The 26,844-nt window shown below is 40.4% G+C and overlaps 2 protein-coding genes across 4 annotated transcripts; one reads left to right on the top strand and one right to left on the bottom strand.

Moving 5' to 3' along the window:
* The first annotated feature begins 420 nt into the window (after positions 1-420).
* Positions 421-15,745, top strand: cax2 (cation/H+ exchanger protein 2). Of its 3 annotated transcripts, none has more exons than XM_085357323.1 (20): positions 421-490; positions 3,140-3,292; positions 3,383-3,489; positions 3,582-3,696; positions 6,932-7,048; positions 7,126-7,187; positions 8,918-9,070; positions 9,282-9,473; positions 9,562-9,661; positions 9,740-9,881; positions 9,964-10,147; positions 10,441-10,540; positions 10,936-11,069; positions 11,162-11,193; positions 12,566-12,711; positions 12,801-12,946; positions 13,020-13,114; positions 13,194-13,272; positions 13,377-13,485; positions 15,672-15,745. In XM_085357323.1, exons 1-20 carry the CDS (start codon positions 421-423, stop codon positions 15,743-15,745), a joined length of 2,310 nt encoding a protein of 769 aa, XP_085213449.1. The 3 variants fall into 3 exon arrangements, with proteins under 3 accessions (XP_085213449.1, XP_085213450.1, XP_085213451.1); XM_085357324.1 differs by having other exon boundaries at positions 3,140-3,286; positions 12,566-12,678; XM_085357325.1 differs by lacking the exon at positions 3,140-3,292 and having other exon boundaries at positions 421-497; positions 3,390-3,489; positions 3,582-3,690; positions 12,566-12,678.
* Positions 15,746-18,895: 3,150 nt separating this feature from the next.
* Positions 18,896-23,853, bottom strand: LOC146627728 (kelch domain-containing protein 10-like). Its single transcript, XM_085357326.1, has 10 exons — positions 23,629-23,853; positions 22,607-22,699; positions 22,160-22,381; positions 20,332-20,486; positions 20,103-20,251; positions 19,899-19,983; positions 19,748-19,814; positions 19,616-19,663; positions 19,401-19,540; positions 18,896-19,312 (listed from the first exon to the last, which is right to left on the bottom strand). Exons 1-10 carry the CDS (start codon positions 23,711-23,713, stop codon positions 19,103-19,105), a joined length of 1,254 nt encoding a protein of 417 aa, XP_085213452.1. The 5' UTR covers positions 23,714-23,853; the 3' UTR covers positions 18,896-19,102.
* Between the last annotated feature and the right edge of the window lie 2,991 nt (positions 23,854-26,844).

Consider the following 26,844-nt stretch of genomic DNA (forward strand, 5'->3'; position numbering starts at 1 on the left):
TGAATTAACTAAACTGGCAACACCTTCAGTACCAGCAACAGTTCAAGAAGGGTAAAAGACTCCATACCACTCACACTTAGCCTTTTTAATAACAAAATGTAATTATTGTAAAGTTAAATAGCTGAAATAAAAACAAATATACGTATATTAAAAAAATATTTATTTATTTAGTCAGACGACTTTGTATTTTTATTTTTCAGTTAACAAAGGCTCGGCTGAGCTGAAGTGAACAGTTGTTGCGTTTTATTGTGGCTTTTCCCTTTAAGACGCCAGAGGCCTACATTTCCCATAATTCCACGCTCCATAACACTCATTAAATCAAGTGAATCCACGCGACAGCGACAGCAGCATCCGAGGAGATGATCCGGTCAGGCTCCGGTAACACACTCAGCAAACGGTGAAGTGTTTTTACCGGCGGAGATGTCTCTGTCGTCCACGGGGAGCCCGGACACGACCAGCCGGAGGAGGAGGCCGGCTGAACACGCGCAAGGTGAGCGGCACGAGCTCATTATTTAGCGTCTTATAACTTTATTTGTTATGTGTCGCTAACAGCACCGTTATTACACTCCCCATTTTAACTGTCTCCGCTTTATTTCTGTCTGCGTAGGCTTTGTTTACACTGATATTTACAGGAGCTCATTATGGAGTTATTGCACGGTTGTGCTGTCAACTAATCAATGATAGCGCTCAACTAATTAATATATATTTCAGTTAATTTTTTTGATTAATATAGACCTATAAATGTCATAAATAGTGCCCTCCTGTCCAGTGTCTTTATATGTACCTGACAAACGTTCCTGAAAGCCAAATATTACAACAGCCAATGTCCAGTTTTCACGTCATAGAGGCTTAAACAAAGAAATAGAAAAGATATTAATTCATTACTGCATATTTAAAGAATTCTTCCATTCTTACTCAAGCTTCTCTGTTACTTAAAGATAACAGCATTTTTAGTTACTTGTATTTGATTTCACAGGAACAAGGGTGATTTCTTTCTTAAAAGGCATTCTCAGTGTTCTCAAATACTCATGCACACTAAAGAACAAAATCACGATAGTGTATCGAGGTGATGCTGTGTGTGTGCACAGTCACTAACACCATCATATAACACTGCAGCTGCTGTATTTGCAGACACACTTAAGGAAGCCAACAAAAAAGCAGAACCAGGATAACAAAACAAGACTACCTAAAAGTGTGTGAGCCAATTTGAGCTGTTGAAAAAGGGAAGTCAGGACCGATGTGCCCACATTGCCTTTGATGCATCTGGTTTGTTATGTATCCATTCATTCATCAATCTTCTGTATCTTTCTGAATGGCTGCAGGCGCTTTCCTTGCTTTAATTGCTGTCACAAGTCTGGTTTCACTGTAACAAATCTAGCTACTTTAATCAGGTCAAGTTAAGATAGATAGAAAGCCTTTTATGCCCCTCAGGAGATCTATGTACACGTCTCATCATGTCATTGAATAATAATAATAATGAAAAATTTAAGAGATGAGGTGTTTTGTGTGCAGCTTTTGAAGGGACATAGAGGGAAGGCAAATCAGAATCTCCTCATCTACACTGACAGGTTTACAAAGCCCCTGTTTGTATGGCATGAGGGGGTCACTTAATGGTTCAGTTAGTAGGAAAATGATGACAGTCACATGATATTTCATTTGAATTCACCAGAATCACCAAGGCCAATATTTAAAGCAACAGATGAGGGGATATCTTGCAAAGAATTGTCTTCCAATCCTCCTGTACTCTGTGGTCCTGGAGGACGAGACAAGGGAAGTAGAACTAAATACAAAGCATATGAGGCAAGAGACCATCAAAATAAAACAAGAAGTAACTAACACTGAGAAAAAAGACAAACACATGGAGACAGGAGTGAAAGAACAGAATGGGGAACACAAAAGGCAAGTAACCTATTGCCAACAAAAGCTAAGCAAAGGACTCAAGGTGTAGAATAACCAACAGCTCATAAGAACAAGGGGCACATAAAGTCTAATCATTAAAAGACTAAAGAGCTCAAACATAAATCCCTTTTAAAAAGCAAAAAGAAATCATGAAACCACAAAAACCTCAAAACCTGGCGTGCACTGTGACACAGTGTATCTGATTCTATATGCACATCATACTTTTTGACCCAGATGCAATATGTGCAAGTGGGGAGCAAGATACTTAAAAACTGGCCTTCTCTGATTACTGTTTTAACCAGTGTGTGAATGTGTGTGTGAATGGGTGGATGACTGGATATGTAAAGCGCTTTGGGGTCCTTAGGGACTAGTAAAGCGCTATATAAATACAGGCCATTTACTTTGGAGAATCGATTGAGAGTCATGCTATTTTGATTTTTCTTCATGTGATGATTTTCTTGCTGAAGTCTTTTACAGAGTTGGGGTTACGGTGATTAGTGATTTTTGAAACAGTTTCCATGTGATGTCTTTATTTGTCTTATCAGTTCATAGGAGCGAGTGTTGGAATAGTTTGGCACAGCTTAACTGTTCGTGACATGCTGCGTTATTCTGCTTGAAACAGCCATCAGTGATGGGTGCTGAGGGGTCCTGAGTTTGTACTGAACCATTAATACACAGCAGGATGGATCCATAGTTTTCATGTTATTTACTCTAAATTCTAACTGTACCTGAATGTTCGCAAGAATTACAAATTGTAATTCTGCTTAGCTCAGATGTAACGAGTGGTTCTTTGAGATAATGTTGCCTTTCTGCATTCTCCTGTGATCTCTGGGCAGTGGATGTTTTTTTCAGACCATTCTCTATAAATCTGGAGATGGTTGTGGGTGAAAATCTGAAATACCATGAGTTGCTGAAATTGCTTTTTTCTCAGATTGCTCACTTCCAAATTCCAAATTGTTGTGATTCCGTGCTATAAAAATACAATTGAAATTAAATTGTCTGATTATTCTAAAAGTCATTGTAAATTCACTGCTGTGCCACAACAATATATTTGATTAAAACCTGATTGAACACAAAATGCTGCCTATTACCATATATTATGGGATGTCCTTTTCAGGCCCATGGACACCTGGCAAAAACAGCTCATGCTAAGTTCCAGTCTGGGTCTTTTTAAGGATGGCACTTGGTGTATGAATGCTGTCTTTGACATCTTTCAGTTTTTGTTTCTTTGGTGTTACAGATTCTTCAAGCGAGCATGATCCTCTGTTAGGTTACAGTAATGAACAGGCCCATGATCGACTGTGTGGCGCTCAGCACGTAGACTCCTCCACTTCATCTTCACAACACTCCTTATATTCTGCAACAAAATGCACTGCTGCATGTGCATGTGCATGTGAGTGTAGTTTACCAGTCTTTATATCCATATTCAGCTCTCCTGTTAAGAGATATTTGCAGCCATTTCTTGGTTATTTTCTCATTGTAGGTCCGAGCCATCATGCATGCGAAGACAGCTGGGAGGAAAGCCAAAATAAGAAAACCATCAGAGCCGAGAATGAAGTGGAAGCCAACAAACTGGTCAACAATTACAGAGTAAGAAACTGGAAGAGTTTTGCACAGGAAAAGAAAGTGAGCCGAGTTGAGGACACTGGAGTAATTGCTGTCTGTGTGTGCGTTTTTATCAGTTTGGGTTTAGAAAGTGGAAGAGCCACGTGACGGAGCGGCCGTTTGAAGGCCGGTCAGATGTTGTGAAAGAACTATACTCTGAGCTGAATGTCATAAAACCGCATTCAGGTCCAGGTATGTTTTGTTAATGTTTTTGTTTTATGTAAAGTTTGTGTTGATGCATGATATCAGTCTGTTAAATCTCGTGCATTATTTGTCATGTTCATTGAAGTTGAGCACAAAGATAATTGCTGAGAAACACTACAGCTAAATTACTGTAATGAAAGGGTAAATGTATTTAAAAAATGTATTTAAAAACTAAAATGTTTTCTTGTCCCTACGTCTCGGTTTAGAATAAGAGAAATAATAATAGTGATAGATTTGAAAGTTTGATGTCATAAATCGGCTGTGTGCAGGCAGGAGAGGACCCAAACGCAGACTCAACTGAGGCGAAACGTGAACTCAAAATGCAGCTTTATTGCAGAGAATTTAAAAAAGTGATAGAAAACTATACTGGGAACATAACTAGGAACACAGTGAAACACACGCAACTATGAGGGAGATCACGACACAGAACTGAGGGAGACGCTGACATAAATACACAGAAGGAAAACGAGGGAAGTGAGAACGCACGGGGAACACAACTAGACAAGAAAACATGGGACCTTCACAATAAAATACGAATCGAAGGAACATGACGCAAGAGTGGAGGAGAGGGAGCGAAGAAACATGAGGTAGAGAGAGGAGACATAACGAGCTGGGGAAACATAGAATAAACATGATGGAATAAAACACAAGGAGGGGAAACAAGGCACAAGCAACCACACAAAGACACAGAGGGAGACACAGAGGGCAAAAGCACAGGTGGGAATCTAATAAACGAAAGCTAAACAGAATAACCAAGGTACTATAGAATAAACCCTTAACAAAGTGGACTTAAACATAATACAAAATGAGAAAAACACAAGAAACCTCAAAATGCTGGGTCAAATGACCCAGGATCATGACATTTGATCAAAGATTCAAGTCAGATTTAATATTGTAAAATAGCATCATTCTCCTTGGAAAAAGTGAGGAGTGAGTCAGAGGGAGTAAGACAGTTGTTACCATTTAACCAATTTACACACATTTTTTGTGCCTCGTTTTAGTTTTTAGTTGAGAAAATCTTTTATGAATGTTACTTTAAAAAAACCTTTGAAACCATCTTTGATATGAATTAGTTGTAGAAGATAAAACTGGCTGTCAAGTTCTTTTGAACACATTACATGTAACAACAATGAAGAAACTGATAAGACTTACAAATCCTTACCTGAACTAAATCTGATGACAATAGAATTTTTTGTTATTATATTTTGAGGCTTTAGTAACATTGTTAATAAAAAAGTGTCTGATAATAACAGTGTTGGGACTAACGCGTTATTAAGTAACGCGTTACAGTAACTACGTTATTATTGTGGTAACGAGCACGGTAACTAGTTATTATGCCAAAATCAGGAACGCGTTACTCGTTACTGGGATTTAGATAGGGTCGTTACTCGTTACTTCGTGTGGTGGCATCGCGGAGTTTCCACAGATTCAGTAACATTAGCAAGTGGTGGAGGCAGCAGGTGGATGAAGGAAAAGGGACGCAGAAGGAAAAGAGACCCGAGGCGGCCGCCGGTCCAAGTGTGAACTGAACTTCAGGTAAGAAGTTATGACCTGCAGTCTCTCTGGGTCAGATATAAACCAAGTTTAGGTGGAGTTTATTTTCGTTATTCTGACTTTTTCCGTACTGCGTGCTAGCTAGCATGACGGAGTTTCTATACAGCTGGGTGGTGCTATGAAGTTAATGATGTTGAACCTTATTTTGTTCATAAGTTATTAGAGTTGCCAACCGTCCCGTCTGGTATTCAGAGAAAATATTACGCGTTTCTTATTGAGGTGAAAAGGAACAGTTTGTCCCGTAATTCAGCTACAATGAAAAAGGCACAAAGCTGGAGTTATTCTGTGTCTTTGCTGCACAGCTGCCTCTTCTTCTTTCATTCTCCCCCCTCCCTCTCCCGTTTCTACTTCAATCATGAAACTGATCAATGATCAGCTGATCGTCTCTCTTGTTTGTTTATCGCCCACTTTGCGCCGAAAGAGGAAACCAGCGGATGTCGCGCTAAACAACAGCAGCACGTTTAAGCTTGATCAGCTGTTGTTAGAATTTATTTAATATTAATTTCTAGTATCAGCTGATGTTTGCTGGAGCCACAGCTGCAAAAAAGCTGCTGGTCATGATATGGTTTGGTTATCTGGTGAGAGGGAAACATGAAGATGAAACCAGGAGATGTCCTTACTGGATCATCAGAGCTGAACAGGTGATGGAGAAACAGGTTTACCTTTTAGGTGACATGAATGAGTTGAAGGGAAGTTATGAACTGTTTCTGAGAGACAAATAACCCCAGGATCCTTTTCTAAGTAGCTGACAGCTGGTAACTGTGCAGGTGCGGATCTAGCAAAGTGTGGCCAAGGGGGCAGGTAGGGCATTAACAGGGAATGGGGGGCACAAAGAAATACTTTTCTTTCTTATTCTCATTTAAAATATCTAGCTTTTAAAAAATAATTATCTGAATCTTACAACAAACGATTGATAGATTGATGCATATATACCATCAGAACAGTGAACATCACTGTCACAACAGTGTTTGTTTTCATTCAAAGGCTTTATGATTTTTCCTATAATGGTGGGCCAGTTTCTAGTCAAAATGCCCGGGCCAATTTTCTGTCCCAGTCCAGCCCTGTATGCAGCTCATCTGCAGTCTGGTGTTACCTACATCTTCCTATTCAGAAGGCAGAATTTCTGAGTTCTGAGTACAATCGAAAGCACCACGACTGCAGTTTTTGTGTTGGATGTAAAAGGCGCACATGACTCTGTGACGTAGGCTAGAATCATGGCAGCAGTCAATGACGGTCCAGGCGTGGGATTTCTCTCGTGGAAATATGCACATTATCTTTTCCTTTCTATTGGTAGGTGGCACAGTGCACTTGTGGCAAGTAAGCAAGCTAGAAGACTGGCAAAGTTATGGAAGAAACACATTAACAAGAGAATTCTGAGTAAAACCAAAGTTACTTTTCCTAGTAACTAGTTACTTTGAAAGTAACAAGTAACTTGAAGTAACTGAGTTACTTTTGAGAGAAGTAACTAGTAATGTAACTAAGTTACTATTTTAAAGTAACTTACCCAACACTGGATAATAATAATCTGGAAGTGAAATCTGTCTATTTATTCTGTTCTTTTTTGCATTAATTAATGAAATTTAAGTTAAATTATATTCATAAATCCTAAAAGCGTAAAGATATTTCTGCTGAAACACTTCTTTCATTCTCTGTGTCCTTCTGCTGTCAGGTCATTTCATCACATGTGGAAACCTAGCCTACGTGCTCCTGTTTGGTTGGTGGGTTTCTCTGGCATATTTCCTGGTTGGCACACTGATGTTCATCACTGTTACTGGGGTACCGTATGGTAGGTGAGGTAATAGATAATGATAATAATTGATCATCTGCAATTCCCTTTGTTCTTCACTCTGTTTCTGTCTTCAGGTAAACTGTGCTGGAAGCTGTGCTGCTACTTCCTGTGGCCGTTTGGCAACCCAATCCACGAGGTGCTGTTTGGGTTGAGTTAATATTCCTGCTGTTGTCTGTGGTTCTTTTCATTTAGCCGGCATCAGACTGATTCACAGTAAATCCGGTAGTTTCTTCATTGACTCGTGGTCATTAAAGCAGAAGTCGTGTTTTTCTGAATGATGTCACAAGTCTGCAACAGTGCATTTGCAACAACTTGTTATGGCGACACGTTCAGGGTGCAAGGGCGACTTTGAACACCCTCAGTGAGTTCCCTCAGTGTGTCCCTAACGCCTCCTTCCTCTGACTTGTTATTCTGTTTTATGTCCCTGTCCTCCATTGCTTCTTTGTATCTTTGTCTCCGTGTTTAGTTTTTGTTTTGGTACTTCCTGTTTGAAGGTTTGTTTTCTGTTGTTTATGGATTAGTTTTACTCCTGGTCTAGACGTTTTCACAGCTCAAACTACATATCTCTCAGACTTATACTTTGATTTATCCCTTTGATTAAGAATAAAGTTACTATTAGCAAAATAAGAGTTTCAATTATCACTCCAAAAATGAAAGTGAAGATTGTGAAAAGACTGGATTTTAACCCTTTTCACCCTCTCTCAGATGTAATGAGAGGTAAACCAGGAAATTTCAATCTCTCTCTGTCCCACTTTTCTCGACAGTCCCCTTAATTTTCCTGATAATCTTCACTTGTATGGGATTGTGCTTGTTATCCTCCTGTTCGTTATTCCTTAATCCCCCCTCTCTCTCCTTCTCTTAGTCTGTGTCACAGCATCTGTATTTGTTCCCCATACACAGAGAGGTGTACTGTGAAGTGAGATTAATGGCTCAACGAGCTTAAAGTCAAAGTTTTCTGTGTCATGAAACTGTCTTTATATATTACCTGCTTAAATCAGCATGGTAGCGTATGCCGAACACATAACCTGGGCCCTATACTACGAATTCATTCAGCATTCCCAGGGTATCTTTCTGTTATCTGGATTTACTTACCCTAAAATTGGAAATCAGGATAAACAGTCACATGAAGCTGGTCATCAGTTTATTACGTTAACCCAGGCTTTCTCCTGCGCATTCACATAAAAGGGTGTTGGCAGCATCTGACCAATCAAAAAGAGGGTGTTTTAAGGGTCATTTGACTCTTCTCTCCTCCACAGAAAATGATCCCTATGACATCTATTTTGAAATATTATCAAATGGTGACTAAAAAACTATGAACAACGTAGAATATCTAATGGTAAAATTGAAAAAAAAGAACAAGAGATGATGCTTAATTGTTAATCTGGTGATTTAATGCACAGCATGGAAAAATAAGCTTTTTAATTGCAGTTAATTGGTCAGTAGGCAGTAATTTTATGCCATGTTTCCACTGACTCTTTCATTTACAGCATGTTTTAAGTCAGGCTTGGCCAACTCCAGGCCTCGAGGGCCGGTGTCCTGCAGGTTTTAGATCTTACCCTGGGTCAACACACCTGAATCAAATGATTAGTTTATTACCAGGCCTCTGGAGAACTTCAAGACATGTTGAGGAGATAATAGCCATTGAAATCAGCAGTGATGGATCAAGGACACATCTAAAACCTGCAGGACACCGGCCCTTGAGGCCTGGGTTTGGACACCACTGTTTTAAGTACATTGTAGAATCTTTGCTGCAGGAATACCTTAAATGTGTGCATGTTGTTAAGTTGTACCTTAATAAAACCACTGAATAGACCTGAAGCATGAAGCATGATTGTAAAAGACATCTTTTTGGTTGTGTTCCTCCAGATGGGAAATACACTGAGGCGATGCTGTGAGCGCGCACCAGACTGTGAATGCAGTATGGAGGCGGAAGAAGATAACTCACCATTTCTGCTGCCATCACCCACAGAGGTGCCAGTCCCAGAGATGCCAGACCGACCTCTGCGCACTCCTTACTGGGTAAATGTTCACACTTAAAAACATATATATAGATACCGGAAATTCACAAGTAAGACTTTGGCATTTAGTGCAGAGGGTGTTGCTTGCTGTAATTTGCAGTACTGGGTTATAGAAGTAAAACTGACCTAGCACTGAATACATTGCATGTTTAGCAGATTTTTTGCTGCAAGTGTAACATATCGTTATACAATGTGCCCTTCTTGTTGTACAGCGTCGTTTTGCCACCTATGTGTGGCTGCTGCTGGGATATCCTCCTCTGGTGGTCGTTCACTCTCTGGCGTGCTTCATCTCCTGGATCCTGGTCTTCACCATTCCAGTTTTCAAGATGAACGCACGAACTCTGGGCGTCATCCTCCTGCTGCCTCCTGAGGATGTGTCTATCTCTGCTGGCTCACAGAGGAAGGTACAGGTGACACGTAGTGTTTATTGGTCACTGCATAGTCCTGGGGAGTTCCTAATGCACCATTTTCTTTGGTTTTCTTCACTTTTAGCATCAGGGCTATGAGACCAGAGCGCTACTGTGTTGCTACCACGCTGCCAACTGGTACTACTACAAGTACACGATTGATGGGATTAATGTGTTTGCTGCCAGTATCCTTTTACACATAAAATGTGTGTGTTTCCTTCTGTGATATAAAGACCTGTTATTATCCTTGACTCCTGTCTCAGACCTCCTCCCTCTAGTGATAGTTGCCCTGGTAACTGGATATATTGACAGAGAAAACAAGTACGCCAGCTCCGATGTCAAATTCACCATAGCAATTGGCTCCATCATACCTCTGTCATATTACATTGGCATGGGAATTGCCAGGTAAGTATTTTTCATTAACCATTAACACCTCGAGAAGCAGAACAGAGTCTCTGATTTTTATATTTCGTTTTTGCATTTGCAGCATTTCAGCTCAGAGTAACTTTGCTGTGGGCGCTGTGGTCAACGCCACCTTTGGTTCCATCACAGAACTGACCTTTTACATCACAGCCCTGCTCAGAGGTCACCAGAAAGCTAACACCTGTCTGGAGGAGGTTGTTAAGGCTGCGCTGACTGGGACACTGCTTGGATGTATCCTCTTTATTCCTGTGAGTCAAGCTTCATCTTGTTTAGCTTGCTTAGGTTTGTTAGTTGGTTAGTTAGTAGGTAAGACTTACCTACAGCCTTTTGGCACTGCACTGCTGTGCACAACAACATGAATGGCTAATATGTTGGAAAGTCTACCTGTACAAAAAAAGAAAAAATGCTAGTACGTCAGTTTTTAAGTAACACAGTTAGTGCCAGCACCAGTATACTTTATATATATTTTCAAGGCGTAGGTTTGAGAAATGTGTTAAATAAGCATGTATGAGTGAGACGTCATGTTTTGTTTGCTTTTCAGGGCATTTGCATGATAATTGGAGGTCTCCGTCACAGTGAGCAAAGGTTCAACAGCCGTTCTGCCGGAGTGAGCTGCGCGCTGCTTTTCATCTCTATAGGAGGCACGTATTTGAAAATCAGCACACGCAGAAGGCTGCAGAAGCAGTTCAGACTGCCACATGAAAATATGTGAATAGCATGTATGTGCCACAATCAGAAAACAAATGTTTATGCCTGCGATAGTTTTATTTCATTGTTTTTGTTAGTAAGTAACACCCGCAGCAGATGTCGGCCATTATAATCTCTGGATATTAAATAATCAAATGCAAATACCATCGAACTGGTGCCCTTAAAACACCGAATACAAGCTAAGTCTAAGAGGATTGTCTTCATGAATCAAGTCAGCTGAAAGCAGCACGAACAGTTTGTTTTTATTCTCCCCAGAAACATCTTATAGTTTAAAAACATTACAAACAGTGTTAAACACTCACTTCCCTCCTCTGAATGTTATTGGCAGGTGTGTTCGCACCCACGCTCTTCTCTAAGGCTTATGGGAACTTGGTGTGTGACTCCTGTACCAACTCTACCGGGGCAAACAGCACAAGCAACAGCAGCGGGTCGTTTGTCTGCCACAACTGCCACTATGACCTGGTAGGTATCATTAGCCAGGAGGACACCCTGTCCGTATGCACTGTACTGCACATGTACAATGTTTTTATTGTTGTTGTTGTTGTTTTCAACAGAGCAATGGTACACTGTTTCACAACCATGTCCAGTAAGTTATTTTTCAAATTTATCTACTAATAAAAATTTGTTTTAGAACTGCACAGTTAATTTTCAAGAACTTGCTTGGACCCCCTTTTTCCTTCAGTTCAATAGGGAGAAATCATTTGTAAGAACTGAAAAAGATTTTTGAGATACAGAATTAATTTAAGCCATTTGGCAATTAGACTCCGATGTCCCATCATAGCAGAACAAAGCCCAGCAGTGAGGAATTATGAGAGGACACCTGGAGGATAGGTGAAGATGAAGATGAAGGCTTAGATATTGAGCTGGATATGGTGAGGAAGTGGCCTGTATGAATGAGACCCAAAAAAACAGAATGACAAAAAAGGATGCAGGCTGGAGAAGGCGAGCAGCAAAATGATTGGACTAAAGCAATGACGTCTGCTTTGAGCGCAGGGAAAATGGAAGCGATGTAAAGAAAGGTTAGCAGCTGAAACACCCGAATGTTGTTGCAGAAATTGAGACTCATTGGACCATGGGAACAACCATAGTGTTGCTAATTACATATTTGAATTAATAAGCAATTAAACGGGTGTACCTATCAAAGTGGCCGGTGAGGTGTTCTAAGCGGATTCTCCAATTTAACGTACCAACTTAACTTTTTATTAAAGTGATCATTGTTGGGTGGTGCAGTGGTGAGCACCGTTACATCACAACAAGAAAGCTCCTGGTTCGGACCTGCTGGCCAGCTGCGGGGCTTCTGAGCATCATCCCTGTGTCTGTGTCTCACAGTTCAAAGACATGCATGTTAGTCCGAGTGGTTATTCTGAATTGGCAAAGGTGTGGACGGTGTCTGTCTCTCTTTCCCAATGTTACTGGGATTGGCTCCAGCAGTTAAAAGTATAGATGGATATAATTGGGAATTACTTTGACATTGTAATTTGAAAGTGACTATCTGATGTTGCTAAATCTAAATATTCCCTAAATTACTTTTAGGGCTTTTCTCTTTTCCTAGCCATCCATTTTCTTGACCTCTATCCCAGCAGATCCAAGATTAGAGGCAGGGTTCACCATGGATAGATGCCCACTCTGTCAAGGGACCTAAACCGCAAAACCGTTCAGGCTCCCATCTAAACCTAAAGTCAAATTAGAATAAACAGTTCACCTCTGCAGGACGCGAGGAGAACACGCAATCTCCACACAGACAGTCCTGACCCCACCAGGAGATTCAAACCATGGACCCTTCCACTGTGAGGTAGCAAAGCTAACTGCTGCACCAGTCTAATGAAACAAATCTTCCTGGAGAGGAGTAATTCAATCTGAAGCTGTAGAAACTGTGTCTAAAAACCACACATTAAGGCCTCATTCATCATCATTTTGCTGCACTTGCTGCTCATTAATTGTGCAATGTTTGTTTTTAGGCCTTTGGTGTACACCGTGTGTGCCCTCCTGCCCGTTGCCTACATCATCGGTCTGCTCTTCACTCTGAAGACGCACTCCCACATTTACAACATCCACGTAGGAGAAGTACAGGGTATGAATCACTCTAACGAGTCACACTTAACAGGTCAGCCAAAAATTTCATGTTACATTTTGCTATTTTAGAGAAAAGTGAGCTGTGTTTGATGCTTACTTACAATACTATAATCTCACCAGTGAGTGGCCACCACGGGACGGTGGTCCACTGGTCACGCTGGAGGTCTCTGGTCATCCTCATCTTGGCTACGGTGCTCACGTCTGCTTGTGCCGATCTTGCCACCGAGCACATTCAGCCCATACTAAGCCAACCAAACATCTCTCAGGTAAGTACACGGATCTGAGCACGCTCAGGCTGTTTGTATGTTATAGCTTTAATGTTTTCTTCTCTCCCGGCAGTATTTCATCGGGGTGACCGTTCTGGCTATGGTTCCTGAGATCCCCGAGATTGTTAACGGGATCCAGTTTGCACTCCAGAACAACATCAGTCTCAGGTACATCCCGTCTCATTAATAAGCTACAGGAACAGTTTGAAGAGCATCATTTGTATCTACTTTTCTTTTTTTATTCCAGCCTCGAGGTGGGAAGCTGTATCGCTGTGCAGGTCTGCATGCTACAAATACCAATACTGGTCCTATTTAATGCTTTCTATGTAAGCCTTCATTTTAATCCTTCATTTATTCATATATAAATACAAGTCATTCTGCTGCTTTACAGTGTTTTATAATAGACACAATCTATCTCTGCCTTTCCCAGGATGTGGGATTTGTGTTGATTTTCAGTGACCAGCACCTGTGGGCCAGCATCTTCAGTGTGATCTTGGTCAACTACATCTTCATGGATGGCAAGTGTGATTATTTTCAGGGTAAGTTAAAGTTAGTAAGTTTAAAAGATTTTGGAGCTGAAATTGTGGATAGCTGGCTCTTGTATCATATACAGTGGGATGCAAAAGTTTAGGCAACCTTGTTAATAGTCATTATTTTCCTGTATAAATCTTTGGTTGTTACAATAAAAAATGTCAGTTAAATATAACATATAGGAGACACACACAGTGATATTTCAGAAGTGAAATGAGGTTTATTGGATTGTGTGCAATAATTGTTCAAACAAAATCAGGCAGGCGCATAAATTTGAGCACCACAAAAAAAGAAATGAAATCAATATTTAGTAGATCCTCCTTTTGGAGAAATTACAGCCTCTAAACGCTTCCTGTAGATTCCAATGAGAGTCTGGATTGTGGTTGAAGGTATTTCGGACCATTCCTCTTTACAAAACATCTCTAGTTCATTCAGGTTTGATGGTTTCCGAGCATGGACAGCTCTCTTTAACTCACACCACAGATTTTCAATAATATTCAGGTCTGGGGACTGAGATGGCTACTACAGAACGTTGTACTTGTTCCTCTGCATGAATGCCTTAGTGGATTTTGAGGAGTGTTTCAGGTCGTTGTCTTGTTGAAAGATCCAGCCCCGGCGCAGCTTCAGCTTTGTCACTGATTCCTGGACATTGCTCTCCAGAATCTGCTGATACTGAGTGGAATCCATGTTCCTCCATGCATAACGCCCCTTGTTATGCACAAATAACTCAATTTTAGTTTCATCAGTCCACAGCACCTTATTCCAGAATGAAGCTGGCTTGTCCAAATGTGCTTTAGCATACCTCAAGCGGCTCTGTTTGTGCTGTGGGCAGAGAAACGGCTTCTTCTGCATCACTCTCGCATACAGTATCTCCTTGTGTAAAGTGCGCCGAATAGTTGAACGATGCACAGTGACTCCATCTGCTGCAAGATGATGTTGTAGCTCTTTGGTGCTGGTCTGTGGGTTGACTCTGACTGTTCTCACCATTCGTCGCTTCGGTCTATCCGAGATTTTTCTTGGTCTGCCACTTCGAGCCTTAACTTCAACTGAGCCTGTGGTCTTCCATTTTCTCAATATGTTCCTAACTGTGAAACAGACGGCTTAAATCTCTGAGACATCTTTCTGTATCCTTCCCCTAAACCATGATGGTGAACAATCTTTGTCTTCAGGTCATTTCAGAGTTGTTTTGAGACCCCATGTTGCTACTCTTCAGAGAAAATTAAAAGAGGAGGGAAACTTACAATTGACCCCCTTAAATACTGTTTCTCATTATTAGATTCACCTTTGTATGTAGGTCAGGGGACACTGAGCTTACCAAGCCAATTTGAGTTCCAATAATTAGTTCTAAAGGTTTTGGAATCAATAAAATGACAACAGTGGCCAAATTTATGCACCTGCCGGATTTTGTTTAAACAATTATTGCACACTTTCTGCAAATCCAATAAACTTCATTTCACTTCTCAAATATCACTGTGTGTGTCTCCTACATGATATATTTAACTGACATTTTTTATTGTAACAACCAACGATTTATACAGGAAAATAAAGACTGTTAATGAGGTTGCCCAAACTTTTGCATCCCACTGTATGTGCATTTAAGAAACAGAATTTTTACAATGTGCTCCCCCTTTGTGAAATACATCACATAAGACTATAAAAGGGGTCCATGCACTGTATTTTTGCATTACTAATGGGTGTTTTGAAATCTAAAACTTTAACCAAAAACAAAAAAACCAGAGTGAGCTGTTTTTCCCCTGAAGGGCGGGAGCATGTAAAAATGTGTAAAATGTAAAAATAAAAACTTTATACTGCCCAGTTTTTTTATGGATGGTCTTAAAACTTCAAAACAATATACTAGGCCTTGGGGGACAGGAGTACCCTAGTTGGCTAAGCTTTTGACCTTGAAAGTTGATCATTGCCAAAAAAATTTAAAGTAACCACATCAAGTCATATGAAATTCGATACGACTCCCTACAAAATCCCTACAATAACGGAACAACAGGCTGACATTAGCATATTGTAATAAAAACATCATGGATATAGCCCTTGCCCTTTGGAAGGAGTTTTGCTCTCTAGTTGCTCTCGTTTACTCCTTAGGCATATCTGGGATCTGATACTAATGGCAGCTGAAAGACCTGAATCTTATTTTAGGGTGTTTTGATCCAGTGTGGTTTGGTGTTTTTTTTTCTCCCAGGTACAGCTCTGGTGGTCGTCTACCTCATCCTCCTGGCTCAGTACTACTTTGCTCCATCTCCAGCCGGCTGTTGAACGTTGGATGGGGATTTTTTGCACAAATTGCCGATTTTTTTTTTTTTGGCAGGTTCTTATCTCGTCAAATTATGCATAAATGTCGATGGGGGAAATCCCAAATGGAACCTTTAATTTTTTTAATCTATTTTATTTCTTTTATTGTAATCATACTTGAGACAAAACTAAAAATTGTAAGCTCAGGATGGTACTTTTGTGACTAGTGCTGTTAAAAAAAAAAAAGTATATTTTATAAACTGACAATTAACAGCAATGAGAGATCAACTATTTTTACTGTACAACAGGAGTTTCTGCACTGATCATACTTTAAAGCAACAATTGTGATGAAGTCTGTATATTTTAACTGCAGTAAAATTTTATGTGTGTGATGTGACATTTTTAAATGAGTCGTGTGAATTATGTTAGAAAGTTTACCCTCTTTTACATCACACAGTGCTTAACAGATTTTATGATTCAAACACAGCCTCAGATGAACGACAACAGCATGAGATATTACACAGTGTCATTATTTAACCAAAGCTACGCCAAAACAGAAGCAGTGTGTGAACAACTACCACACACCCCGTTTGTTCATGCACAGCTCTCAGTCCCGGGACAGGATTTCAGTTGGATGCAAGTCTGGAGTTTGAAATGTCATTGCTACACTTCAATTTGCTGCTGTGCTTCAGATCATTTTGTTGCATTACCCAATTTGGCCACGACTCATCAGTTAGATGGCCTTGTATTCGACTCTAAAATACTTTAATATTCAGAGTTCATGGTCGACTCAATGACTGCACGTGTCCCAAGTCCCGTGGCTGTCAAACCACCATCCCTTGGAGACCCCTAGGGGGTCTTACCACACATTAATCCCTAGCATTTAATTGTGACTGAGTTTTATTGTACAGCACTTTAGTCAACCTGTGTTGTTTTTAAAATATGCTTATAAATAAAACAGACTTACCAAAAGGAGTTCTTCCTTCCCACCATCAAGTACATTTGATTAGCAGCATCTGGCTTGTACTTAGCCTCTTATAGAGGCAGTAAGATGGTACCTAGCTTTTCAACAAACTGCTTCTACATTTTTTTTTTTTTTTTTTTTTGTTAAATAAATGACTGTATTATTCTGCCGTTTGTTCATTTTAGGTTGTATTACCCAATTGTAATGTTTCAGATGATGTTTTAAGGTACACACTGATACGCAACACCTTAGACCTGAACGCTCGTGTACTGAATTTTTCAAAAGACTAACTGGAAACCAGGCATGGCAGGCTGTGCCAGCAAAGATTTGTTCTCTATGAACAGGCTATGGGGGGGAAAAGGAAAAAAAAAAAAAAAAAGTGAGTCAATACAATGTTTTGAAAAACCAGCTGCCTGCGTTTTTAAATTGTTTGTACACAGAAATTACAAAACATATTGCAGCCATATTTGCCTTTTATAAAGACATTCAACTTTTCTCCCAAGAGTTTAAAGTGACATGCACACCATACCGACATGCAACAGATCATTGAGCTTTCATTAACATCAAAAAAATGATGCAAATATTGAACATGTCAATCTGAAGCAACGTCGTTACTAAGTTTGAGCACGCAGTGAAGCAGAATGCTTCAAAATAGAAATGAATAAGGCCATGACATGATTAAAGGAACTGAGGTGTGGCGCAGTGTACAAAAGGGATCGTAGTAGAATAGCCGTCAGATTAACGCAGCTCGAAATCGAACCAGCACAGTTGCAGTTAACGTGAATTCAAATGCTCAATGCAAGGCAAAATGTGTTTTTAAAAAATAAAATAATAATAATAATAAATTGCATGAAAGCAACTAGGAGAACCACAACAGTATCAAAGATTTACAGTCCACAGTAACTAAAACAAAAAACAAAGCTGCTGGTGTGCCTAGATCTGGTTTCACACTGAACCTGCTGATGTTTCAATGATGAGTGTCTGCACGGCTCATCAGACTGATCACAGTATTTCACATCCTGAGTACACCTTCCACACCTTGTTACTAGTTTGTTAATGTTCCTTGCCAAGTACCAAAGCACAGAATCTCTAAAAAAACAACAATGTTGTAGTAGTAGTAGTAGTAATAATAATAATAATAATAATAATAATAATAATAATAATAATAATAATATCAACAATGCATGTTGCAGTACAAAAAGTTGAAATGGATTCTTGGCTTTAAAGTGGAAAAAACTGAACGTGACAGAAATGTTGGGTTGGGGTTTCTGGGGAAGTACAGCTACAAGTAGGGTGCAGTTCAAAGATTTCTAATAGAATAAAAACAGCAGCACAGTGATTTAAATAGTAAAAATGGCTTCGTGGGTTTAAAATAACAGACTAGTTAAGCATACATAGCTTGTGAAGAGCACCGACTAAAACCTAGTGGGCGAATAACAAAACAAAACCAAAAAAAGAAAAAAAAAAAAGGGCTACACACTGAGTGAAATAAACTTGGACTCTTGCAGACCAATTTGTACACCCCACTTTTTGAAATTCAAAAGGCACTAAATAAATAGATACTCTGGAGCTACGGGCGTTCAAAGCAGGTTTTTCATTTTTTCCCCTCCCCCCCCAAAAAAGAGGAATAAAAATTGAAGAGGCATAAGATATTTCACAGTGATGCCGTGTCACATGTTTTCATCTGATCAGAAGGCCTAATTGTGACCGGCAAGAGGAACATTTTTCAATTTGAACGATCGAGTTTTAATCGCAGCTCCAAATCAGCACCCTAATCAGTGAGTCTTTGAGGCTGAAATGTGTTACTTAAACTGTGAAAAGCAATCAGAAATACAAGTCTGCTTTTTACTGAGAATCTCGAAACTTTCTATTTAAATGTCAGGGCCTACAAACTGGTGCCTCTGCTGGGTTTGAAGAGGGAACAGCAGGACTGATTGAGGGTAGTGCTGCACAACCTGTTCCACTTCAGGATTGGGAAAAGAAAGAACAGACAAAAAAGTCTTTGCCTCTAAATAAAAGCTAAAACTTCACTACTGTACCAACATTCATTTGGCCTTTTAACAAGTGGTCTTTGGAGTTTATAAAATATCTCTCAGGCTCCACAAGTTTCCACGACCAAAAAACGAAGAAAAACCTGAAGAAGGCAGAAGTGAAAAACAAACAGCATACAGTAATTTCTATTTTCTACACAGTTTCTGATGGATGCGTGCACATATGACACACTGGGAAACTTAAAAAAAAAAAAAAAAAAATTGCACTTTTTTAAAACAACCCACACATTTACATCAGACTAATGTAAAAAGGCAAAGTATTTTCATAACTATCTGACATCATCAGGCTTACTTTGTCCTTTCACCCTAAATCGTCAGACATCTTAGAGTCCGTGCTACGCCATCACATACCGCTGCATTCAGTCTTTATTTGAGCCGCTGGATTAACGTGTGCGTCAGTCCCAGGCTGAGCAGCTGGAGGGTGGACAGCTGGGATAAGTGAGGGAAAGTTTTCAGCAGTTTCTCCCAGGTCATTTCCAGCAGGCTGGGAACCACCAGCCACACTTTATACAGAGAGCCAGTCCTTCGATTCCCAGACATGTTGACGACTCCGCCGTGGACGTACATGCAGCCGGCCTAAAGGAAAAGGAACACCAGAGGATGAAATCTGAGTCTACTCTATGACGATTTAGTTTTTGTTCTCTCAGTGTGCGATGGTACTGACCGGAGTGACCGCAGCACAGTGAAAGTAAGCCGGCTCCGGCATGATCGCAGGAAGCTTTGTCCACTGAAAAGTCTGCAGGTTGAGCTTCCAGAGGTCTGACAGGATGCGCTCTCCGTTATAACCCCCACATATAAAAACCTCTGCACATAAAAAGAGGCATGAAGCAGAAACATTTCAGAGAAAGCCCGTTTGATGATGTCGTGTGAAACACTCACCCTCTTTGACCTGTACACAGCTGTGACATCGACGGGCGGCAGGATATCCTGTGAGAAGAAAATGAAATGAATTTGACTTGTGGCAGTCAAAACGCTTTACCGCTGTAAATAAAAGTTGAACATGAGTCAAACCTATTTTTTCTTGGGGTTTTGTCATGATATCCTCCCAGTAGTTTGTCTCCAAATTATAAGCATGAATCTGATGAACACAAATAACCTTAATTTAAAGACAGGACGACAACAAGTTTGCATGCAATGGTGTTTAAGTGCCAGTTACTCTCACCTTGTCTAGTGGATATGATGTCCAGGAAGTCCCGCCTCCAAAAATATATATTCTCTGCCCGTCATGAGCTAGCTCATGTCTATATCTGCAAAATTATTGATTCATTTTCAGAAAATCTGGAGCCACATGTCGAGAATTCACTGTGTGTTTAACAAAGTGTGCCTGCTGCTTTTAGCTGTGTATGAATGACCTAAGGTGACTGACCTCTCCTCAGGTAGGTCTGAGGGCGCGTTATTGGGTTTGATGTGGGTCCACTCCCTGGTGGTCAGGTCCAGCCTGTGCAGGTCGGTGCTGTAAAGGTAGCCCGTCGTCCCTCCAAACACATAAAGGTAGCCATTTATGATGACCATGGCCTGGAAAAGGAGGATAAATGGTTGTAACAGATGGGATGGGACAGAACATTCAAAAGGACCTCATACACAAAAACAGTTACCTGTCCATAGATCTTGTTGGGCTTCTTCCCTCTGCAGCTGAGCAGGTTCCATCGTTTGTACTGAACGTTGCAAACGTGGACGTCGTTGCCGTTGTTTTCACCGAATGGAATCCCGGTGCCACCGAACACAAGCAGGTTGTTCCCATGTAGGACAGCTGGGGAAAGATAACAGCATCAAACTCAGTTTTGTTGATTAGGAGTGAAGTTTGGGAATAAAAAGAAACAACAAAACCCTGAATGTTTTGTACAGGAGTCTTCTGTTATAAAACCTATAGGAAATCTGAGTCAAAGTGTTTTCTAGATCTCATCTCGCATGAATGATGTAAAGTCATGTTGAGCCAGAAAAGAATATTCCTGTCACGAAGAAGCTGCAATCAGTTTTTGGCAAAGTGACTTTTATATATCTTTTATGTATCCAGCCAAAACGTTTCTATGATATTAAAAATGTATATTTTTTAAGAGTGATCTTGCCAGGAGGGCAAGAGACAAATAACATAGCAGTTGTATAAAAACATTAAAGTCGATACAAAGGACTGATTATAATGTAGGTACAAAAAAGCCAAGTCACAAAGATACTTGCAAAACGGGTCATTTCCTTATTTAATACATAACCTTGATAAATCCTGAGACTACACTACAGTTTATTTACCAATAGAAGCAACACACACACCAACACACACACCAACACACCGAGAGAGAAAATGCATAAACATTGGAAATCACTTTGACACAAAACCAGAAAGACATTAAAGTGCAGGGCACGGCAGCCGCCGTCAGGTCATTTTTGGCTCACGTCCGTTAGTGAGACACACTGGCGCACACAAACCAGGCTCAGTGGTTCTCAGGCAGTCTCATCTTGATGCAACACAGTGAATCATCATGCAGACTTCTGTCCTCTGAATACTGTAGTTTTTTGTTTTTTTTATCCCAGAAGAGACACCTCTGCTAGCTTTGCTTTCTCTGCTAGTGCCACCTAGTGGTGAGGCTACAGATTTCAACCAACTAAATGGCCTTCACTGCACACTTCTGCCTATGCTGTGGAAACATGACAACACAATGTAGTGTGGAGGTGGACCTCCCTCTTATATGGACTAATTCTAAAAATAAATCTGAATACATTTATGCCAAAAGGTCCCCCTAAAGTCTACACAACAGTCAACTGTGACTACACAAATAATGAATTACAAACCAAAGAGTTTAGTTTTTGCAGGACTTTGCATCTGTTTGTTGACTAAACAACGATAAAACTTTAGTTATCAGATAAAAGTATGAACTTGAGAAATATCATTTAGAGCAGAATATTTTATTTTTATTGCTAAAAAAAAGACATTGCTATAAAATGCCAGAATTCACACCTAAATTAACTGAGCTGTAAATTGCAACCAAAAGTCTCACAACTTGCTGAGAAATGCAGGCCAGCTTCTAGCCTCAAATGTGATGCGTCCTAATTTATTTGTGTGAGTTCAAGGAAAAAAAAAAAAAAAAAAAAAAAAAAAAGTGTGCAGGGGTGAATTTAGAGCTGCTTTTCAATAACAGCTAGACTAACCACATGTGCTCAGTGTGTATTGCATAAATGAAGGCAGGGGTGTGCATACAGCCTTTAGAATATGCTGATAAAAATACTGGAATAAGTCAAAAAATATTTTCATCAATCCAGCAGAACCACATCACATCATTTGAATACCATCCATCCATCTTCATCCGCTTCATCCGGGTCGCGGGGGCAGCAGCCTAAGCAAAGAGGCCCAGACCTCCCTCTCCCCAGCCGCCACCTCCAGCTTGTCCCTTATACCAAGGGAATAAAAATAAAAGCAGCATCAGTCCTTACCTGACATAGAAGCCAGCTCCGTGGGCATGTACCCCTCTGTGCGGACCTGCTGCCAGGATGCTGTGGCAAAATGATACCGCCAGAGCTCCCTGAACAGAGGGTAGTCTTCGTTCTCTGAGCCGCCTGCCTCATCAAAGTCTGGGTTGTAGCCTCCAAACACATACAGGTTGGTGCTGTCTGCTACACAGCGGTGTCCACTGCGGGCAGGAGGAATGCAGTGTCCTGTGGGGGGAGGAGGAGTTGTAGACAGACACCATCAGTCTCATCGCCACACACCACCATGTAAATCATCACGCAGACTTCTTTCTCCCCTCTGAATAGTTCTATTAGGAGCAATATAACACTTCTAGCTTTGCTTTACAGGACATTAACTGCAGCTCCTGCACTTTGAATTCTACTGTTTATGAGTTTAGACCGTCCAGTGTGGTGTCTGTGCAGGTTTAGTACCTTCTCTCAGAAACCTGTTGGGGATCCGCAGGTTTGGGCAGGAAGGGGAGAAGATGCGCCGGGCCTGAAACCACCGTGCTCGCTTCTTAGTGGCTGCAAGATATACAGAGAAAAAGACAGATTCATAAACCAATTCTCTCATGTTCTTGTCAGGGGTTGAACTAATTAGCATCTACCGTTTCATTTTAACTTCCAAAGGGACATTTCTTTCCCCTTTTCACTACAGACCAATTACAGGATCTCACAGATTGCTGTGAGCAGCTGGTGTTGTCCACGATCCTTCTGTCATGGAAAAGATTTTCTGGAGCTCCTGGACGATCATTTGATAGCTCCACCGCCGTCACACCTGTTTATTTTACTTCAACCACACTGCAGGCTTTACAAATGTTGAACAACCACAGTCACGTATATTCAGCCAAGCGTCACACTTCCAGCAAACCGAGGCTGATGTTTCTGGGACGATCCCAGTAAAAACCGTAGAAGTATATGAATACAGTCATCGTATACTCCCATAGTTTTTTTTATTTTGTTTTTAAGCCACAGCTATTGTACTTCCTCGGTGAATCAAGATACTCTGTGCACTGCTACACTCAGAGAAATCAGGATTACAGGTGTAACCGCTCTCATTTTCTATTCTTAAGTATGCTTTGTGTAACCGAGAATCCACTTCATGTATGGGAGAGCTTACAGAATATGAAAACCATTGCTGTGCCTTTGTCTTTCATTTCCATTTAAATGGGAACATAAGCAACAATAACACTGAAATATTCAGTGGCTGATTTCTGCTGGCTTCCGTAGCAACGTTAGCAACATTTGGCCTGTGTAGCTGCTGTAGCGATGCAGAATGCACACAAAGCTAGTATGGCTAGCTCACAGACAAAGCCCAGCTAATGCAAATGAGCAGCCAGCTCTGCCCAAAGAGGCAGCGAGCTCTGAGCAGCATTACCAAGTATTTACATTAACTTCTCAGGAAGGCTTGCTGATTGGATCCAGCTGCAGAGCAGTCGCCTGTGTTTACAAACCTGAGTCGCGGATGGAGGGCCTCCACGACAGTTTCTCAAACTTATTGAGCTGACTGAAAGTTTCACCGTGCTCAGGCGAAGACATGATTAACCTGGGACACGCCGACCGAAGAGGCTCACACCCAGACCCGGACAGGAATCCGCCTCAGTACAAACAAACGGCGCGACATGAAACCACCAGCTCTGGCTTCAGAGCAAAATAAAGAAATATGCTAACTCCTCCAACTGTCCACAGCTGCTGCTGTCCGAGACGTCATAGCCACGTGGTCTGAACTAACCAATCAGAGGAGAATAGGACGCTCAAGTGGCGTTCAAGAGTCACATGGAAATGTTTATAGTTTTGTTAAAGGGCCTCGCCGCAATAATCTAGCAATAACAAATAAATAAAAGAGTCGGTAACAACTGACGTGAACGTCAATACCCTTTGTTTTGAATGAATATGGCTTATCAGAGATATATGGATAATGACATGTATATGTCAGAGATACAGCTTCTTCCACCAGGCCATCAGACTGCTGAACACGTCATAGACACCTCAGCTTCACTACTGGAACTTTAACATTATGCACTCCATACTGTACAGTAATGCCACTGTTTTGCACATGTCTCAACTCTGTATATTTTTATATATTTTATTTATTGTTTACTCTATTTAATTTGTAAAATATGTGTACACACACACACACACACACACACACACACACACACACACACACACACACACACACGTAGAAAAATATTTAGTATACACATCCAGAAATGCATATACTATTATATATTGTACATATATTTATTAGTTTCAGATGTAGCCATTCTTGTATTTTGCTTGTTTACATTATTGTATTTTGCACAACTCTGTTGCTTGTGAAGCTCGCACACAAGAATTTCACTCACATGTACTGTACCAATGTACCTGCACATGTGATGTGACAATAAAAGTGATTTGATTTGATGTTTGTAGATTTGCATGTTTACCTTATATTATATACTTAATGCACATACTAGCCATTAAAAACAACTGTGATTTTAAACTTGAGGGATTAATAAACGGCTATCAAGTGAAATACAGACTTTTTTTCACAGTAGTGTAATTTTTTTATGTAAATCCCCAGATATTCAGAGGTTCATACGTCATTGGAGAAACTAACATATTTTGGATTTTAGAAATACAGTTTTTAGTTAGATGAAACTCCTGTGTCGGAAATCATTTTTGGACATCGCAAAAAGTCGTCCTTTGGGATGCTCTGATAGGCCTTTACAGCAGCCACCTTCAAATCCTGTTGTCTGTGGGTCTTTCAGTAACTGAAAAGCACGCTCCATTGAGTTGAGATCATGTGACTGACTTTGAGATTGAAGAACGTTTATATCTCGAAGAAACTCTTGCTTTGCTTTTGCAGCATACTCTAGGTCATTATCCATTTGCACCGTGAAGCTTGGTCTGATCGGTTTTGCAGCATTTGGCTGAATCTGAGCAGAAAGCGTAGCCCTGTACACTTCACAATCCTGCTACATTTATCAGCAGTCATGTTATCAATAAACACTGTCTTACTGTCTCCATCACTAACAGATTCTGTGGTTGTTTCAGATCATGAGCTATTTCCCTCCTTCTCCATACTTTTCTCTTTCCATCAAGTCAATTTTAGTTTTATCAGTCCAACAATTTGAATCAGTTTTCACTTTCCTGTAAACCCACTGTGTTTCTATTCATGAATTTAAAAAATAATGTATCAATATAAGGAGCTAAAACAGATGCAACACCTAAACAGTTACTTCAATGCTTTTGTTAAAGGCCTTGAATAAAAGCTGAAATTCTGCATGTCAATCATATATTGATTGCATTATTTGTTTGTCAACACATGGATCTAAGTGTATTAAGAAATTAAAAAGTGACAAACTTTGTTTATGTCTTCCAAGCTACAAAGGATAATTAACACACAACTTAAATAAGGGATATTTGAGCCAAACACGTGGTTGGAGTAACTCCTTTTGATCAGCTGTACCATGAGTCAACCTTTCGCCCACATCTTTGGGAGCTGCAATGCAGACATGTTATAATCTGGATTTGAAGCTCACTGGGAGTTGCAGAAGGAGAAAAACAAACGCATGACTAGCCACTGTTGTTAGGATGCCTGGGTCGTTGACCCAGGGTTTTTGAGTTTATTATATTATTTATCATTTCTAGTCTTTGGGTTTTTGTTAGAGTCATGTCTTATGGTTTGTCTCTGTGTAATCCTTAGTTGCTGTCTCCCCTGTCCGCTATATCCCCGTGTCCAGTCAGTGTCTGTGTCTGCCCTGGTCCCACGTCTCTGTTCCCTCTGTTGTAGTGTCTGCATGTGAGTCTGTGTCTTTTGTTCAGTCTGTATTATGTGTTTCCTGTTTTACTTTGAAGGTCTCTGTCTTATCTCAGTGTGTTCAGTTTACGCTTCCTTGTCTCGTCAGTTCTGATTTGCCCCAGCTGTGTTTCCCTCCTGTTGTCCATTCCCTGATTGCTCCCTCTATGTATTTAAGCCCTGTGTTTCAGTTTTTCATTTGTTGTGATCTATGCTTATCTACCCTTATCTTGCTGTGTGTGCTGGCTGTGTAGGTGTATTCTGTATTCTTAGTTTTGTTACCCTTTTGAGTTCAGCATTAAAGCTGTTTTGAGTTACTTTCTGTCTCCGGAGTCTGCACTTTGGGTCCTTTTCCTGCCTGCACACAGCCGTCACATAACAACTGTAGCTTGTTTACATGGACCATGTGTAAATAAACAGACTTAGAATTGTAATAATTGCTAATTCTCACAGTGAGTAATGATCTGGAAAAGATCAACACCCTCTTTTGTTTAAGGTACAAGCGCAAATACAGCAGGCATGCCCAAACCCTGTTAAAATGCAAGAACCTTTTGAGACAAAGGTTTTTACACCTGATCTCTTTTTATGGGACAGCTACTCCCAATGCAACAATTAATCAAACAATCCTTCTGCTGGTGTTTTACAATGTTCACTCGTTTACAGACACGTTTTTTCTCATCTGAAGCTAAAATATTATCCCAAAGAGTACATTCAGAGCTCACCTAGAGGCAGAAAGATTCTCAGCCACTGTTGGTCTCATAATGTAACACAGACTGTCCAAATAACCCTTGAACAGACTGGCGGCAGGTAGACAATGAAGGGAGTCTGTGAAATGTCACAGACAGTAAGAAATTCCTGAACAATGAGCCACTGCTGTGTTAATGAG

The sequence above is a fragment of the Diplotaxodon limnothrissa genome, linkage group LG7, assembly GCF_057381915.1.
Source record: "Diplotaxodon limnothrissa isolate DT_005_m linkage group LG7, D_limnothrissa_male_GT1.1, whole genome shotgun sequence".
In the NCBI taxonomy this organism is placed as follows: Eukaryota; Metazoa; Chordata; class Actinopteri; order Cichliformes; family Cichlidae; genus Diplotaxodon; species Diplotaxodon limnothrissa.

What these genes read in the sequence shown, in the direction of transcription:
- cax2 (XM_085357323.1), top strand. Translation starts at nt 421, where the DNA reads ATGTCTCTGTCGTCCACGGGGAGCCCGGACACGACCAGCCGGAGGAGG. An exon ending in CTGCTGGCTCACAGAGGAAG is followed by an intron (nt 9,474 to 9,561) that starts GTACAGGTGACA and finishes CTTCACTTTTAG; the next exon opens with CATCAGGGCTATGAGACCAG. An exon ending in CTGTTTCACAACCATGTCCA is followed by an intron (nt 11,194 to 12,565) that starts GTAAGTTATTTT and finishes GTTTGTTTTTAG; the next exon opens with GCCTTTGGTGTACACCGTGT.
- LOC146627728 (XM_085357326.1), bottom strand. Translation starts at nt 23,713, where the DNA reads ATGTCTTCGCCTGAGCACGGTGAAACTTTCAGTCAGCTCAATAAGTTT. An exon ending in CCAACAAGATCTATGGACAG is followed by an intron (nt 20,252 to 20,331) that starts GTAACTGTTTTT and finishes CTCCTTTTCCAG; the next exon opens with GCCATGGTCATCATAAATGG. An exon ending in CATCATATCCACTAGACAAG is followed by an intron (nt 19,815 to 19,898) that starts GTGAGAGTAACT and finishes TGTGTTCATCAG; the next exon opens with ATTCATGCTTATAATTTGGA.